General features: G+C 54.3%; 5 protein-coding genes across 5 annotated transcripts; 3 read left to right on the forward strand and 2 right to left on the reverse strand.

Moving 5' to 3' along the window:
• Positions 1–477: 477 nt before the first annotated feature.
• Positions 478–2406, forward strand: TBF1 (TTAGGG repeat binding factor; the record flags this gene model as incomplete). Its single annotated transcript, XM_064834219.1, has 2 exons — positions 478–1077; positions 1129–2406. The coding sequence occupies 2 exons, from the start codon at positions 478–480 to the stop codon at positions 2404–2406; spliced, it is 1878 nt and encodes a 625-aa protein (XP_064698083.1).
• Positions 2407–2692: 286 nt separating this feature from the next.
• On the reverse strand, positions 2693–3269 carry MRP20 (mitochondrial 54S ribosomal protein YmL41; the record flags this gene model as incomplete). The annotated part of the gene is made up of 2 exons (XM_064834220.1): positions 2693–3164; positions 3223–3269. 2 exons carry the CDS (start codon positions 3267–3269, stop codon positions 2693–2695), a joined length of 519 nt encoding a protein of 172 aa, XP_064698084.1.
• A 473-nt stretch (positions 3270–3742) lies between these two features.
• GEA2 (GDP/GTP exchange factor for ARF) lies at positions 3743–8651 on the forward strand (the record flags this gene model as incomplete). Its single annotated transcript, XM_064834221.1, has 2 exons — positions 3743–6679; positions 6738–8651. The coding sequence occupies 2 exons, from the start codon at positions 3743–3745 to the stop codon at positions 8649–8651; spliced, it is 4851 nt and encodes a 1616-aa protein (XP_064698085.1).
• Positions 8652–9607: 956 nt separating this feature from the next.
• On the reverse strand, positions 9608–10515 carry LTS14_001513 (uncharacterized protein; the record flags this gene model as incomplete). Its single annotated transcript, XM_064834222.1, has 2 exons — positions 9608–10035; positions 10089–10515. 2 exons carry the CDS (start codon positions 10513–10515, stop codon positions 9608–9610), a joined length of 855 nt encoding a protein of 284 aa, XP_064698086.1.
• A 1489-nt stretch (positions 10516–12004) lies between these two features.
• On the forward strand, positions 12005–13776 carry LTS14_001514 (uncharacterized protein; the record flags this gene model as incomplete). Its single annotated transcript, XM_064834223.1, has 2 exons — positions 12005–12194; positions 12272–13776. 2 exons carry the CDS (start codon positions 12005–12007, stop codon positions 13774–13776), a joined length of 1695 nt encoding a protein of 564 aa, XP_064698087.1.
• Positions 13777–17046: the final 3270 nt, after the last annotated feature.

The raw sequence follows: 17046 nt of genomic DNA on the forward strand, positions 1-17046 counted from the left end.
AGGCATAAATTTACAAGTTACCTGATCTCGGATAGTCTAGGCCCGGTCGCGTCCTTTGACCATAGCGATTGCGACCTGTCAGCGAGCACAACAAGCATGAACACTTGCATCCGTCAGACTCCTCGTTTGCGTCGCATAAACACCTGTATTTATATTAGTCCACAAGATTGCTGATTGATGCCATATATTTCATTGATTCATCATACTTTCGGATACGAGACGTCGGATGTTCGTCCGGTGCTTCGTGAGTTAGGGCAAGGGCGCCAAAAGGATCGCGATGCAGGTAGGTCACCTCTGCACCGGGCAATCCATTACGCAGAAGGCGACACGTTGAGGAGCGCCTCCACGGGCTCTGCAACGAGCCGGCCTGTAAAAAAACTGGCTACGTGCGCCGCTGACTATCATGTCTGGTAGACATCTTGCGATTATGTGTCCGAAGGCAATAGGGCCTTCGGTCAGGAATATGAGACCGCTAATATGACGAACCACAAGCGGCGGCGCACAGATGACTACGACCAAACGACATGGCAGGACTCGGCATTATTATCACAGACTATAGGGCAACCGACCTTCTCCGCCTTGCAGATTAGGGCAGACTCGAACAGTGGCCCCGAAAAATCAAGGACGGATTTTGGCGAGACGACCACCTGCATTTCCGGTGATGCGTCCGCGAGCTCTGCCCTGAATAATAATGCACAGTGGACCTCTGGAGCTTCGTCGTACCCGGATGTGGCGTCCTATTCGCAACCCTACTTTTACCAGCAGACGGATCCGAGTATCTATACCTCGCCATGGCCGCCTGTCCAAAGCAATATCTATTCTCATAGCAACAATACTGGTCTGAACACCGACGTGGCTACTAACATGCCTCTATTCCCAACTAGTAGTGGGATCGAGTCGATGCCCAATGATCCGACCACAACGGATATGCAGGATGTGCTGCAGAACGACTCGCTTGTACAGTACTCCTATGGCGACGCTCAGTCTGGCGACACATCCGCTGCCAATGGTCCTTTCTATCTCGAAGACGCAAGTATGCATCTAAAGCTCCAGAGCGTCTCCATTTTAGACGACTTGGTACGCACCATCCCAATTGCTACCTAAGAATCGACTAACATATCCTCCCAGGCCACCCAACTCATCCAAACAATCGCCAAAGCAAACTATGCCCACATCCAAGACCTCATGACGGGAACCGACACAGAAGAAGGCCAAGCCTACACCACCCTCAAATCCTTCTTCGACCAAACCCGCAAAGTCTACAGCCGCGAAACAGCGTTCATCGACGCCCTCGCCATCCAAATGTTCCAGCCGAGCCAGCAAGAAAGCATCCGCAAAGCCAACATCGCCACCTTCATCTCCAGCATCCTCGGCGCCCACGACGTGAGTTTCTTCCACCTGAACGAGTACTTCATGGAGACGTTCGTGCCGTCGGGTCATCGACTGCTGAAGTGGCAAGGGGCGATATATCTGGAGATGAAAACCCAGACGTATATCTCCGCGCTGATGAACAGTGATGGGAAACCGGACGCTATGCTGGATGAGCTGTTTCCGAACGATCTGGATGCGCTGATCTTGACCCGTCATCCGGATGCGCCGAGCCTATCGCCCAGTGAGCAGGATTTTATTGATAGGTGTCGAGCGCGGAAGAATTATTTGCTGGCTGAGCCGATTGAGGAGGCGGTGCGGGAGCTGCCGAGGAAGTATCAGTGGAGTGATTTTGTCCGGGAGTTCGCTTCGTGTATCTGTAAGAATGTGGATGGGATTATGAATCTTCCGGCTCGGTCACAGGGTGGTGTCTCGAAGGCGAATGGACACGGACACGGACACGGTCACGATACCCTCGTCGGCGCACAAGGGTTGAAGGGAAGTAGTCATCGCGCCGTCGGAGCATCCGCTGCCCCGCCTTCCCTTCCACACCAAACAAGCTCGAACAATGAGAAACGAACAACAACCACCACCACCTCTTCAACAACAACAACCACATCATCATCAACAACCCGCCAACCCTGGACCAAACCCGAAGAATCCGCCCTCCTCACCGGCCTGACCCAAGTCTCCGGTCCCCACTGGTCCCAGATCCTCGCCCTCTACGGCCGCGGCGGATCCGTGAGTGAAGTGCTCAAAGATCGGAATCAAGTGCAGTTGAAGGACAAGGCGAGGAATTTGAAATTGTGGTATTTGAAGATGGGGAGGGAGGTTCCGGTGGCGCTTAGGGGGGTTACGGGGGAGTTGTGGAAGAGGGGGGGGGCGAGGATCAGGGCGGCGATGGGGGAGGGGGGTGAGGATGAGGTTCAGGGGGATGAGAGGGAGGGGGAGGGGATGGCGGAGGGGGAGAATGTGGATCCGAGTCTTGGGTTGGCTGGGGCGGTGGGGAAGGGGAGGAGGAAGAAGGGAAGAAAGTGATGTTTCTTTGGCTAGGTATGAGACTGGTAGTAGTAGTGGGAACGCTCTTTCCCGATCAGAGTCTTTCCACTGCCACATCCTGCTTGGCTCTCGGACTGGAGGAGATGGTGTCCGAGTGCATGGAACTCACGCAAAGCGTGTAGTATATATAGCAAGCGTCATACCACCGACAGATATAATCTACACACGATGATCTTTACATGAACACGCCATCGCTCCTAAGCCAGACTTAACTCCCAAACAACCGTCCGATCAAAATCATCGGCCACCCAACCCCATCACCCCGTTATTTTCCCCCCGGCCTCCACTTTTCCCGCCCCTCAAGCAACGCCCTCGCCTGCTCCCTCATCCCCCTCCGCCTCCCCTCCTCCACCGCAAACGCATCACTCGCCCCGCCCATCCGTTCCTGCATCCCCTGCTGCTCCACCCCCGCCATCTTATTCTCCACTGGTTTCCACTCCCCCAGATCCTCCGGCATTTTCGGCCACACAAATGGCCGTTCCAACTCCACCGTTATCCGCTTGGTAGCGCGCGGTCGATGCCAACGTTTATATTGCGGACGGGCGGGGTCTTTGACCTGGCCTTGGCGGATGGCGGATTGTTGGACGTAGGAGCGAATGCTCGGGCCGATGCGGATGTCGTAGGCGTGGTAGAGGTAGTCGCGGAGGTCGAGCTTGCTGAACCAGAGGGGGGTGAGGAAGGTGGCGGAGGTGGGGGGTTGGGAGGGGGTGCGGGTGAGGACGATGTTGAAGTTGGGGCTGGTATATGGGAGTTAGTGAGTTGGGTAATGTGAGGTGGTAGGGTATGGGTACTTACAGATATATCTCTTTCATGCCTACGCGGAAGGGTGCTGTGGCCGCCATGTTGGCGAGGGTTTTGGTAGGGACTCCCTTGTCTTTCAGCTACTGTCCAGTCACTTAATCAATTTCCGGTAATGTATTGTCTAATTGCGTTGTAGGTCGGAATCCTGTTTTCTGTCGACGATAAGATATGGTGTTGTCTCACTGCTCGTGTGCCATTGCGGAGTTTCCATACACCTCCGGCACTTTTGATCGACAGCATTGATGAAGAAAGTGCTGGGAATTGATTGACTCTCGGCTATTTGTATAACATGCCTGTGCCTGACAGCTGTCCGAGCGTCGATGCTACCCTGAGCCTATGATAGTAATTGAAGGTCGACTCTCAAGGCTACACCCAGTCACTACGCATACTACCAGACACCTGTCTTCTTCATAAGACACAGGCAGCAGTCCACGGCGGAATCAATATGATGACCTCCAACCTCCCATAGACGCAGGACCGCAATCACTGGACCTCGATCACTACATAATAAACCATGGCCGACTCCCTCCTGAACGGCCACACCCTCCGACCCTCCACCATCACCGTCGCAATCGACCCCGTCGCACTAGTAGTAACAGAATGCATCACCGTCACCTCCGCTATGCGCAAGCACGCCCGCTGGGCCCACTCCTCCATCTCCTCCATCCTAGGCTCTTCCGCTAGCACCAGCACCACCACCACCACGTCCCGGCCCTCCACCCCCGACAGCCGCGGCCCGAGCAGTGAACGAAGTCGAGCGAGCAGTAAAATCGATCTAATCGAGGATGACGGGAGTTTGACATCAAGATGGGGTCTACGAGGCAAGAAAGGGCAGAGCATGCAGGATAACCCTCTCATGTCAGCCTTCGCCCGACTGCGAGCGGATCTCAAAGCTTGTAGGGATATTCAGGAGTTCGATACGCCGAGTCTGCTGCAGCCGTTTTTGCAGGTTATCCGGAGTTCGAGTACGACGGCGCCGATTACTAGTTTGGCTTTGATTGCGATCACGAAGATGTTGGCTTATAACATTATCAATCTGCGATCGCCGGGTTTCGGGCACGGGATGCAACTACTGGCCTCTACGGTCACGAATTGCCGCTTCGAAGGGGATAATAGTCCGAGCGACGAAGTGGTTTTCCTGCGCATATTGAAACTAATGGAGGATATGATCTGTGGACCCTCCGGCGACGTTCTGGGCGACGCGAGCGTGTGTGAGATGATGACCTGCGCACTCTCCATCTGCTGTCATTTGCGCATGAGCGAGGTCTTGCGACGAAGTGCCGAGATCAGTATGGTGACCATGTGTCAAGTCATCTTCACCCGGCTTAAAGCTTTGGAGAATGAGGTAGAAGCTAATGGGCAGCTGGAGGATGACGTGAAGCAGGAGGATATGGATGCGGCGAAGATTGATAGTAATCCGGACGGCGAACATGGTCCTACTGCTATGCAAGCCCTGGCGAAGACGAGCTTGGAGGTTCCGGGCATCTCGACGGAGAGAGCGAGTGTGGATGGGAATGCTAGTCAGTTGGATCTGAGCAAGCAAACAGATGGGGATGAGGTGAAGGAGGTTAGGCCTTATGGACTTCCTTCTATACGAGAGTTATTCCGCGTCCTGGCTGATCTTCTGGACCCGCACGATCGAGCTCGAACGGATACACTACGGGTCATGGCATTACGGATCGTCAATGTGGCTCTCGAGGTCGCGGGGCCGAGTATAGCGAACCACCCCAGCCTGGCTTCTTTGGCCAAGGACACTTTATGTCGCAACCTATTCCAGCTGGTGCGCTCCGAGAACATCGCTATCCTACACGAGTCGCTACGAGTCGCCGGCACCTTACTAGCAACATGTCGGAGCGTGCTGAAACTCCAACAGGAACTCTTCCTCTCCTACGTAATCGCATGTCTACACCCGCGCGTCCCGATCCCAGACGAGCCAAATATCGACCCGAGCATCTACGCCGGAATCCCACAGGCTCCAGCCTTGGTGAAGCAGACACCACCCGCTGGCGCAGCACCAGGCAGCGGCCGCAACACCCCCGTGCCCGTGAGAGATAGACAAAAGTTAGGCCTCGAAGGCGGGAGCCGCAAACCCGATGCCCGCGAAGCCATGGTCGAGAGTATCGGTGCCCTCGTCCGGATCCCATCCCTCATGGTCGAGCTCTTCGTCAACTATGATTGCGAGATCGATAGGAGCGATCTCTGTTCTGACATGGTTGGGCTATTAGCAAGAAATGCTTTCCCAGATAGTGCGACGTGGAGTACTACCAACGTCCCGCCGTTGTGTTTGGATAGTTTGCTAGGATATGTACAGCAGATCGCCGAACGGCTAGAAGACGAGGAGCGGCAGCCGACAGGGTCAGAAGGTCTCCTTCCGGCGGCGGAGACGTTGAGGAAGCAGCGGGATCTGAAGAAGGTGATTATTCGCGGTGCGACGAAGTTTAATGAGAGTCCGAAGGCCGGGATTGCGTTCTTGGCGAGTCAAGGCGTGATTCGCGATCCGAATGATCCGCAGAGTGTTACTGGTTTTCTTAAGGGCACGACGCGGATAGATAAGAGGGTTCTGGGCGATTTCATCGCAAAGAAGGGGAATGAGGCTATCCTGGAAGCCTTCATGGGTCAGTTTAACTTCAGTGGGCAGAGGGTCGACGAAGCATTGCGGCAGGTCCTCAATACCTTCCGTCTCCCCGGCGAAAGCGCCCTGATCGAGAGGATCGTGACGGTATTTAGCGAAAAGTACATGGACGCCGTCAAGACGACGGAAGTGGCAGACACGGACGCCTTATTCGTCCTCACCTACGCCATCATCATGCTCAACACGGACCAATACAACGCCAACGTCAAACCCGGCGCCCGCATGAAAGTCGAGGACTTTGCCAAGAATCTGCGCGGTGTGAACGCGGGCAAGGATTTCGGGAAGGAGTATCTACAGGCGATTTACGATGCGATCAAGACACGGGAGATTGTGTTGCCGGAGGAACACGATAATCGGCATGCCTTTGAGCACGCGTGGAAGGAGTTGTTGGTCAAGACCCAGACGGCGGAGGATCAGGTGATTTGTGAGGGTAGTAAGGCGTACGACGCCGATATGTTCGCTGCGACCTGGCGGCCCATCGTGGCGACGTTGAATTACGTCTTCGTGTCCGCGACGGAGGACGCGGTGTTTCATCGGGTCATTGCGGGATATAATCAAGTCGCGCAGATTGCGGCCACGTATGGGATCTCGGAGTGTTTGGACCGGGTGATTGAGTCGCTGGCGAGGATGTCGACGTTGGCGTCACGGGTGCCGCCAGATATTGGCCTCAATACGGAGGTGCAGGCGGGGGGGAAGAGTATTATGGTTAGTAAATTCGCCGTGGACTTTGGGAGGGATAATAAGGCCGAGTTGGCTACTGTGGTGTTGTTTAAAATTATTAATGGGCATGAGGGGGCGGTGAGGGAGGGGTGGACGGATGTGAGTCTTTTCTGGTGGTGCCGGGAGTCTGGCTGTGGATGTACTGACTTGTGTCCAGATTATCCGCATCATTGTCAACCTGTTTATTAACAGCCTCGTGCCGACATCTTTCACTTCGATCTCGCGAGATCTGGATTTACCGCCTATACCGCTGCAATCACCTGCACAAGTCATCGAGCGTAACGACAAGGCGGCAGAGGTCGGTTTATTCAGTGCTTTCACCTCGTATGTGAGCAGTGTAATGAACGATGAGCCACCTGAACCCAACGACCAGGAGATCGAAGCCACATTAACGACAGTCGACTGCATCAACGCCTGCCGCTTCGAGGAAATACTCGGAAACGTCTCGGAACTATCAGTCGAGAGTCTCAAATCCCTAACCACCGCCCTCCTCTCCCAGCTCCCGGAGCAAGACTCCCCCCCATACCTCACAGTCAAATCCGAGATGCCGGCCCCAACACCCATCCGCGCCAACGGCACAACAACAAAACCCCTCCCCACGGTCCAGGACACCCAACACCCCATCTACAACCCCGCCGCCGTCTACGTCCTCGAACTCAGCACCATCCTCGCCCTCCGCGACGAAGAAACCATCACCGCGCTAGGCGCCTCCGTAGCCGAAGCCCTGCAAGCCGTCGTCCGCGACGCCGATAGATTACATCCCGTCGCCCTCAGCCGCACGGTCTTCTATCTCCTCGCGTTACTCCGCGCCAGCAACGACCATAAATATATCCGCACCCCCGTCGTGCTCCACGCTATTTCGGCTTTCCGGCCAGACGTGCTGAGGGCGTGTGCGCAGCCGATTTTGAAGGGGATGTTGGGGTGTATTTCGGGCCCGGCGGAGTTGAAGAGTGAGATGGCTTGTTCGCCGGATTTTTGGGCGGTGTTGCATGCGCTGGTTGCGGTGGAGGAGGGTGCTGGGTTGGTGTTCCAGATTGTGGAGGAGGTTGTTAGGGATGGGAGTGGAGGGAGTGGAGGGAGTGTGGTTAGTGGGGATAATTATGAGGCTTGTGTCGGGTTGTTGAATCAGTTCGCTACGGCAGGGAGTGTGGGGGCTCGACAGGAGCAATCGAGGGATTCGAAAGGGAGGCCGCAGCAGCGTGGGCAGGCTAAGGAGGAGGGTCAGCAGGGGGAGAAGGGGAAGCCGAAGAAGCTAGAGGCTGTGGTGCGCGGGACAAGAGCTTTGACATTGGTCTCGCAGCTCGCTAGTCGCGTGCCGGCTTTGATCGAGCAGTCGCATTTGGAAATGAATGAGGCGTGGCGGGCTTATTGGTCCCCGGTCTTCAGGTGTCTGGCTACGCAGTGCGTGAACCCCTGTCGGGGGATCCGTCAGCAGGCTTTCACGTCCCTACAGCGCTGTCTACTCTCCTCCGAACTCGCCTCGCCGGATCATACCGAGTGGACGAATATCTTCAGCGAAGTGCTTTCCCCACTCATCAACCAGCTTCTCAAGCCCGAAGTCTACCAGACCGACCCCCTAGGTATGACCGAGACGCGAGTCCAGGCCGCCCAGCTCTTGTGTAAGATTTTCCTGCATTATCTCGTGCTCCTGAGCGAATGGGAGGGGATGTTGGACCTCTGGATCCGGATCATGGGGATCATGGATCGGTTGATGAATAGTGGGCAGAACGATATGCTGGTCGAAGCGATTCCGGAATCACTCAAGAATATTCTGCTCGTTATGTCGAGTGATGAACATCTTATGCCGCCGCCTACGAGCGAGGAGGACGAGGATGAACGCTCGGAACAGCAGGTAGAGTTGTGGACGGAGACGTGGACGAGGTTGGAGAGGTTCTTGCCGGGCCTTTTGCCGGAGTTGTTTCCAAAGGCTGGAAAGGAGGCGAGGGTGAATCAACTGCCTTCTGCAACTGCAGAGAAGTCTTTGGTCCCGGATTCGAAAGACGACGATGCTTCGTCGACTGTATCATCACAACCGGCGTCATCTGTGGCTGCGGAGCCACAGGCTGCATAGATGGATAGGGCATTGCGGGAAAAGTCGATTTGCGTGCTGTATATTAGCGAGTACTGTAGCATAATTATGTTTTGGCGTGTCAAGGGTACGCCGCTAGAGGATCGGTCTATGGCTCCGTTCCCTGCTTTTCCCAAAGCAAACTTCACCTCCAAACGCGGCTCCCTTGGCAGATCCCTCTCAGCGAGCGGGACAGGCGTCACGAGCAACAGTCATACGAGCGATTCGGCTTCAGAGTGACGGCCAGTAATGTGTGAGATGAACGGCGTTGGCTAGAGCTCCTCGAATGCGCCACTGCTGTCAGTCTTTTTGCCAATTGTACGGACAGTGGAGGTGCTGTCGATGGCCTTCGGAACGTTCATCAGCTGCCGCTACGGCTACCTCTTCGTCTGATGCTGTGGCTATGGTTTGTGTGTACAGAGAATTTTATGCTGCTGCGTGGTTTGTGCAGCTGTGATGGGATACTAGAAGGGACCTAATGAGAACTCTGGTGTGCCTTGTACCTCTTGGGCTTGGTACGAAATGGAGAGGGAGTAGCCTTGGGTAGCCTTGTATCCGGCCGGCCGGATGCTATGGACCATGTGAAGACATGATGGATGACGACTAGAGTGCAGTACATTGCACAAGAAAACAAGATCTTAATCACCAAGAGGGCAAGTGACGATATGAATGACTCGACTTTAGATAGATTGTTTGAAAATTAAGCATAGGAACGCTAAATAGCTACACTGCTTCGTAGGATATCATGACGCTCGTCATTTCAATCGGTGCCGTCTTTTCGCCAATTACTGTAAATCATCTTGCTGAAGCTTCGGCATGCCGTGATGGGAGTGCTGAAACACATGGGTACGCGCCTCAAGTGCATTCGGATCGCCAACATCGGCAGCCTCCAAAGTACCTTGCCGGGCAAGGTGAGCACTGAAGGGTGTCATCTTGACGTGCATCGTGCTACCGGGCTCCTAGTCCATGATGCCCTTCTTGCCGTCCCTATCGGCGTCGGTCTTGGGGTTGAGCTTGTCCATCATGCTGGGCTTGCCTTGGCTGGTGGAGGAGCCGTGGGAGGTGGAGGAGCCGAGACCGGCACCGCCAGCAAGGCCGGACTGGTCGTTGTGGTGGCCGTGGGTGCCGTGGGTGTTGGAACCACCAAGTCCGGTTGCGCCACCCTGGAGACCGGCAGAGCCCATCTGGGACGTCTCGCCACCGATGGAACGGGGCTCGCCCTGGAAGCCGTCGTAGCGCTCCTCGCGGCCGGCGAGGACTCCACCTTGCTTCTTGAAGTCGGCCATGCTGACTGCTGGGAGAGCGGAAGAGCTGTGGTGCTGAGCAGCGTTGTGGTGGACCTCGTGGATTGGCACAGTGGTGTGCGTGACGTGGGGCTCAATGGTCTCTGCAAGAATATTAGTGATTAAAGCCGTGAGGACGTGAGATAGTAGAGCGTACGCTTGTTGACAACAGGCTGGATGGTCTCATGCACGTGGTGGTGGATGTGCTCGCCGGCAACAACAGGCGCGACAGAGCTGGTGTGCTGACCCTCAACACGATCCTGCACATCGCGGTACTTGCCCTGCTCAACTGCTAGGCGCTGCTTGACGGCATCGGCGTTATCGTGCTCGAATGAGCGGTGCTCCACAGGGATGATGTTGTGGTGGTGCTGCTCAGGGAGGACAGCACGGTCCTCTACTGGCTGCACGGAGGTGTGGTAATGGTCCTGGTGAACCTCTTTGTCAATGGCGGTCTGAACATCTTCGTGCTGGGTCCTGTTGATCGTCTCGTGAGTGACGGCGGGAGCGACCTTCTCATGGACAGTGGTGTCATGGTGACCTGACTTGGTCATGAAGTCCTTAACTGCTGCCTTTGCTGAGTCCATGGTGTCTGTTTGTTGTTGGGGATGATTTTATGTTTGGTGTAGGGAAGTGAAAATGTAGTGGATGGAAGGGATGTGTTACTTCTCAGATGGCGGGAGGGTAGAAGTGGTTATGTACGCCGAGGGGTAGTAAACATGAGGCGCAACGTCATATCATGCGCCTTCTGCCCCGCCGAAGGTGGCAGTCTCGGTCCAATACAAGACAAAGAAGTGGCTAATGGTAGCTCGCCGAGCAGGTGCGCCGCAACTCGGTCATTGTGGGGCCTCAAGCCTTCTGAGGTGAAATCATCGTGCATTCGTGCTTGAAGCAAACCAGGTGTTCCACGCTTCCGACCTTGGCAGCTCTTTCGAGGACCGAGAGCGAATGAGATGAGACGATCATACCTGCTTTCCGCGCAGGCTCGGTGGTACCGGGAGGGTAGCACCAATCAAGGACTTTCTAGCGGTGTTCTGGGCCCAATTGTTGGTGTCTCGATTCGTTGCTAGGTGCTCCACGGGAGACAGCTCTCGGGATGATGTCTTGACAAACTCAGCGTCTATGTGGACGCCGACGGGGCAGCCATTACGAGGATGGTCGTCATCTTCACAAGATCCTACACTTTCCGGTTTGGCGGCCTGCAGATTTCTTTGGCTTGATGCCACAGACTAAACCCCCACTATCATGGTCGTTGGTGGAGGTTGCACGAGAGCACAGGACCCTTGTATCCAAACTGTGGCACAGACAAGCCCCTGCTCAGATGAAATTCACGGAGGATCTGCCACCGGATCGAGATCCGCGCATGGTTAAACAGCATAGATTGTTGGAGAGACCCGACGATCTGGGTACAGGCCAGGAGTATTGCAAACCATCGTACAGTTTAGCATTTGCAACTCTATCACATCATGAGTTGCATGTCACTCGTGTTAGCCCATTCCCATGGTAGCTTCAGTGAAGAACAAAGGCCTGTTCAAGACATGACGCTCTGCCACCGCACGCGTCCTTGCTCCGGTCTGTGACAGGGATAATCCCTCCTCATTATAATGCTTATAGTAGCTGCCGATCAGCATCAAAATTGATTGCTGTACACGGGCTGCTGCTTTTCTGGCCCTTCGCCTACTGTACGAGTAGCACATCGGCCGCGTCATTCGACAGAGCCGTGTGGCTTTGGATCTGCAATGGTGCGCCGTTGTGGCTAATCATACCGCATAATGCACGGCAATAACAGCGGGGCCGCCGCGAGTCTGGCCCTCGGAATCCACGTGGATGAGGCGAATGACGGCATGAGCTATGCAAAATGATTTGGAGTAAGCTTTCTGTACGCCGAGGGAAAGCGTTGTGTGACGACAACACCGGGGAGAGCTCCTCCTTTTTGAGAGGATTGTTGCTAGGGAAGCAGTTGCAGATCATAGGTCGCCGTTGTACCGCCTGTAAACCAGTTCTCCAGCAGTCTGGTTTGCCTGACCATTACCGGACGGAGGGCTATTGGCGATTTATTGTGGCTTGTTCGTTAGCATGTCTGGTCGTAGCCCGAGAGATCGATTGTCCAAATTATTCCACAAACGCCAGGCTTCGGAGGCGAAGACTGACGACAATGGCGCCTCAGCGTCACCGCCCGCCTCTCCCAGTGCGGCAGCTGGACGATCATCTGGTGTCCGTCGCGTAAGCTCGCGTAGATCAATACGTGACCTAGTACATAGCAAGGGTATGTGAGCCACCATCGCCCGTGCTTCTGACAGCAGCTTACCGCGAGGATGAAGAAACTGACAAGTCGGCTCTTAGGTCATGGACAATCTAAGCGAAATTCTGTCGTGGTCGACGACGGCACAACGACAAGCACACAGGTGGGTGCTCAAGCAGCCGCGACCAAAGCTATGTATCCGGACGAGGACATAGTTCGCCTTCCCAGCGTGACGCACCAGAGCGACTTATCTGCCGACCTTCAACAATTCACCAACGCTGACGCTCAGAGGGCGATGGGTGAGGAGGCGTATAGCGAGGACGTTGCGGATCGCAACATGAAGCGCAAGCCTGTGAGCATTCCTGTGAGGCAGAGGGCGGGACCAGAGCAGCTTAATGGAGCGGATGGCACTGGTATTCCACCAACAGCCTCAAGAGACCAACGATATTCTGAGGACATGGCCACTTCCACTGGTGCTCGCAATCAGCCAATCTCTGGTTCCGCACGTGACCTACCTCAGCCATTGAAAGTGAATAAAAGAGCACCTGCTGCAAACGCCGTAGACAGCTTTGGAGCTCCAGTTTCACCTGTCACTTCAAATGAAAGTCGGTCTCTCTCGCACAAGCCGGATGTCACAGACCTACGACAGTCCTCTGACGCAGTTCGCCCGAGTGGAGGGATTGTGAGCTCGTACAATCCGAAAACGAGCGTGGATTCCGAGCGCCGAAGAATCAAGCGCACGAGCCTTGACAAGCCTCTGCCGTCGAGGCCATCAGATGAGTATGCGGACGAGTTTCAGAACGATCGAGTAATCAGGCAGGAGAGAGGAACGGTGGGGGCTCTTCCAAGCCAAGTCCAACGTGGATCACAGTTAGCCGACAAGGGAGTCGATCTCAAGGGTGTGGTTGATCTGTCCAACACGCAAGACACGACTTTGCACGAGAAGTGGGCGACAGCCGTGACGCACGAGACCATCATTCGAGACGTCCACGAGATCTTCCACGAAGAGACTACACGCGAGATTCACGAACACCACATCTTCCATCGTGTGCTGCCAATCATCGATATCGAGGTCCTGCCAGCGAGACACTTCATCCCTGTCTCTGGAGGTTACGCCGAGATTGCCGAAGATGAGGTACCAGGCCAGACAGGCAGGAATGCTCAATGGCTGATTGCGGAGACTGTCTCCAAGATGCTGCCAAAGGGCACTCACAAGATCGTGCCGGAGCATTTCACCGCAAGGAAGTTCCAAGGGGCAGATGGCGAGTCGAAGGAGTACATCACGCCCGAAGGCTTCAAGCGAACGGAGCAGTGGTGGGTGCATCCGCCTACTTTCTACGAGCCAGGAGCCGTCACAAGCGGTCAAACCTATCCGTTCTACATCGGCTCGCCGGATCCGAGAGACGATGGCATACGAGCGAAATTGCCTGGAGGCAACGTGGTGGGTCTCTCGCCAACACTGGCTGAGCAGAGACGCAAGCAGATGGCTATGGGAAGTTCTGCGGGAGAATTTACGGACGTACCCCCGCCAGTGCCAACGCACAAGATCTTTCCTGCCGACCTTGTCGATTCTGCAAGAGCTGGTCCGGCCAAGGGACGGCGTTGATGAGGTTGGAAGATGGTTGCTCAGGAGGCGGAAAAGTTGGGTTGGATGTATAATACATATTGCTCAGACGTGCAGCGTCTTGCTCTTGTTCTAGCGCGGCGTAGGCTGCTGGTTTTTGTGGACGACCGGGATGGGTCATTTGTAATCTAGGCGTTATGGACTGTGCACGTAATTTTGAAGTCTTATACTGGGACTCAAAGCTGGACCAGAAGATCTGATGACATGCCCTCATCGCCTTTCTCTCCATCATCGGGGGTAATTCGGACTGATTGACAACAGAGAATATAACTGTAAAGCACGCCCAGTCATGTGATCTCAAGCACATCTGGAGTTGTGAGAAATCTGACGACTTTCCGGGACCGGCAAGGTGTCCGTACGTGCTACCCTACGCCTCCAAGACTGTGAATGCTTGACTGATCGTCCTTAAAAGGAGTGGTTATGGAGCTGCGTTTAGGTATTAAACACATATTCCGCAGTACGAAAGTTCGTGGTAAGCGATCATCACCATAGTTCGCCAGTGCTTTACATCTTCTAACAACACCGTAGGGTTCGAATCCCACCCTTGGTGAGTCAAAGTTTACGTGATATTCTGCACAAGTGTCTAACATCCTGCCAGTCAACACATTTGGAAAATGATTCTTTTTTGACATCTTACCCTTAGATAATATCAATCTCCTCTTTTCATGTTTACTGTCAACATACCTCTGTGAGAGGCTGCTTCGGCTTGCAAGCAAAGCATACCGTCCTCAATGTACTGTACGGAGCATTCCAGAGCTATAGCAGCTGATACTCGCAGCTTGTGGAGAGAGGGTTTATTTTGCGGCCTACTATAGCCCAGTCTGTGTATGTGTTGGTGAAACTCCTACGGGTTTTAGATCTAGCTTACGGGCCTATCCACACATGAAGAGCTCAGGGGTAGAGGAATCTTCGATACCAAGGCGAGGCTTAGTGGACTATGGTTCTCACGACGAAAGATGACAAGCCCGGATGATCGAGTCTGTTCGCCAGGCTCGTCGGCTCCGAGCTCTCTTCGTCTCGAGTTGTTGGCTGTGAGCTTGATTTTACTCCTCCATTGGATGCAACAACAAGGGTAGTCGAAAAATTGTGTACCAGGTCGCAAAGTCACTCCTGATATCATTGAAACATGCATTTGGTTCTTGACTTGCTATTAGCTAGCGTCTCTACTTGCGTAGAATTAATTATCTGCCCTACATACTTCCTCCCTACTTTTTTGGTCACGTCTAATCGAGGTTATGGTGCCAATGAGGCTGCTTTGAAGCGGAGGCACAATCCGCTTGACAGCTGACCCAACTCCTTTTGTATCAGGTATTCGATGACAACTCGCTCGGACCCTGGTAGTGTCGGGTTGCTCTCTGGTTAATGTATCCGCGAGGTAGTCTTGCAGTATTTGCAAGCAGCATTCGGGCAGTGTATCCCATGGGGTAGTAAGTGCCACGATGCATTGCCTCAGGATCTGGCGGAAGTGAGACCCTCGCCATAGCTCTCAGGTGAAGTTGGACGCGGCGAGGAAGCCTGGACTCCGACGCATGTCCGACTCGACTTCGCAAGCACACCTTCCAACAAGAAATGGTGGTGAAGTGGAAGGCTTCGGACATGACATCGTATGGATGCTGTTACAACCGCCGATCGCCGAGTCCAGTGTGATAAAGTCGGCAGCACAGGTCCTGTGTATATAAGGGTGTCATTGGATGTCTAGCCTTAACTCCGTCGGCTCGCTTTGGGCGGCTCGCTTGGGGTGGTGGTTGCTTGGCCGATGGCTTGCGAATTGTCGTCTTCTGCCCGATCATTCTTGTAGTGAGCTTTCAACGCTTGGCCTTGCGCAGAGAGAACCTTCGGAGGCGGGTCTTCGTTGGTTGCATCACGGCGCCGGACGTGTTTGAGCTTGTCGCCATCTCGCTTGAACCTGAGCTGCTATCGCTGCTATCGCTGCTCGACGATGTAGATCGTTGCCTGGTCTCCGCGAGTACGTCTTCGAGGCTTACACCATCTTGCAGACAAGTCGCGTTCCCGTCCAGCATCTCGATGAATTTGGAGCCGGGCATGGTAATGATATTGAGAGTGGCAAATACGAGGAAGAAACCGCTGCTTGATGCTGATTGTTGTGTCTGTGGAAAACCCAGATGCGTCTTGAGGAAAGGAGCTATACTCACCTTACTACCTAGAGCGACATCGCAAGACATAATAAACAGACGGCAACGTTGCCGCTTCGCGCAATTGAAACTCGTCACGCGTACGTTTGAGACTTTCGGTCATTCGCGTCGTAAGTAGCGGTGGCTTGACCGAACCAAGGGTCCATGCCAGCGCGATCCTGGGTCGATATTCGGTTCATCTTTCCTGAAATAACCTGCCGAATGTCATTGCCTTGGGTCTCGACCATGTGGTTGCGGAAGAGTGTTGTTGTAGACACGCGGCATCTTCGTCTTCAGTCTCGTTTGGCAGTGCGATGCTATTTCGTATGTGGCGTCCGTGGCTTAGCTTTCTAGGATCTCACCAACGCGCTGGATGAATGCGGAACCTATCCGTTGTTGATGTTGATGATGACTGTCAATTCCACATCACTTCTGCTACACTTCCTTCTATCTGTCCGCAATATCTCGAGCCTGGTCTCACACCTCACGCGCGCACTTGCTGCCATCAGCTCTGCACAGATTCAGACGGTGTCCACGATGTCAATCGGCCGGCAAAGAGTAGCGGTAACACGCAAAGTTGACCACTCCACAAAGGAAGGTCTCCGTATAACTTGTTCGAGCTTCGCAACGCCTAGACGACGTCTGTTATCACGCAAGCGTCAGGATCTTCTCCAAACCTCAGCGACTGCCAAGACACTGATGACAAAGTATATCGTAGCTGCTACTGTATTCCAAGAGCGAGTCCATGGAGCAGCTGGTGAGCCACAAATCGTGTAGACCCCAAGCATAACTCGGAGGCAGGATTTGTATCGAGCAAGAGTCTGGACTTACGACCTATAGCCGCCAGCCCGTGGTTACACTGTACCCCTGTCCATTGATACTGCCGGAAAGAATCAGAGGTGAGCCTCTGATGCAGCAGGCGAGCCGCACGCGAAAGGAGTCCGTCCAGGGTTCTTGGCAAGATGAATCAAGACGCAAAGGACGACGCAGTGATCAGAACAGACTCTGACCTTACCGAAGATTGCAAGCGTGCTCGTGCTCTTTAGGAAGCTGTACGTGCAACCCTATGTACCATGAGTGCAAGGCTACTATGGCATAGTATGTCTAGATCGCCGTTGAA

This window comes from Recurvomyces mirabilis (assembly GCF_035927965.1).
Source record: "Recurvomyces mirabilis strain CCFEE 5264 chromosome Unknown scaffold_3, whole genome shotgun sequence".
Classification (NCBI taxonomy): domain Eukaryota; kingdom Fungi; phylum Ascomycota; class Dothideomycetes; order Mycosphaerellales; family Teratosphaeriaceae; genus Recurvomyces; species Recurvomyces mirabilis.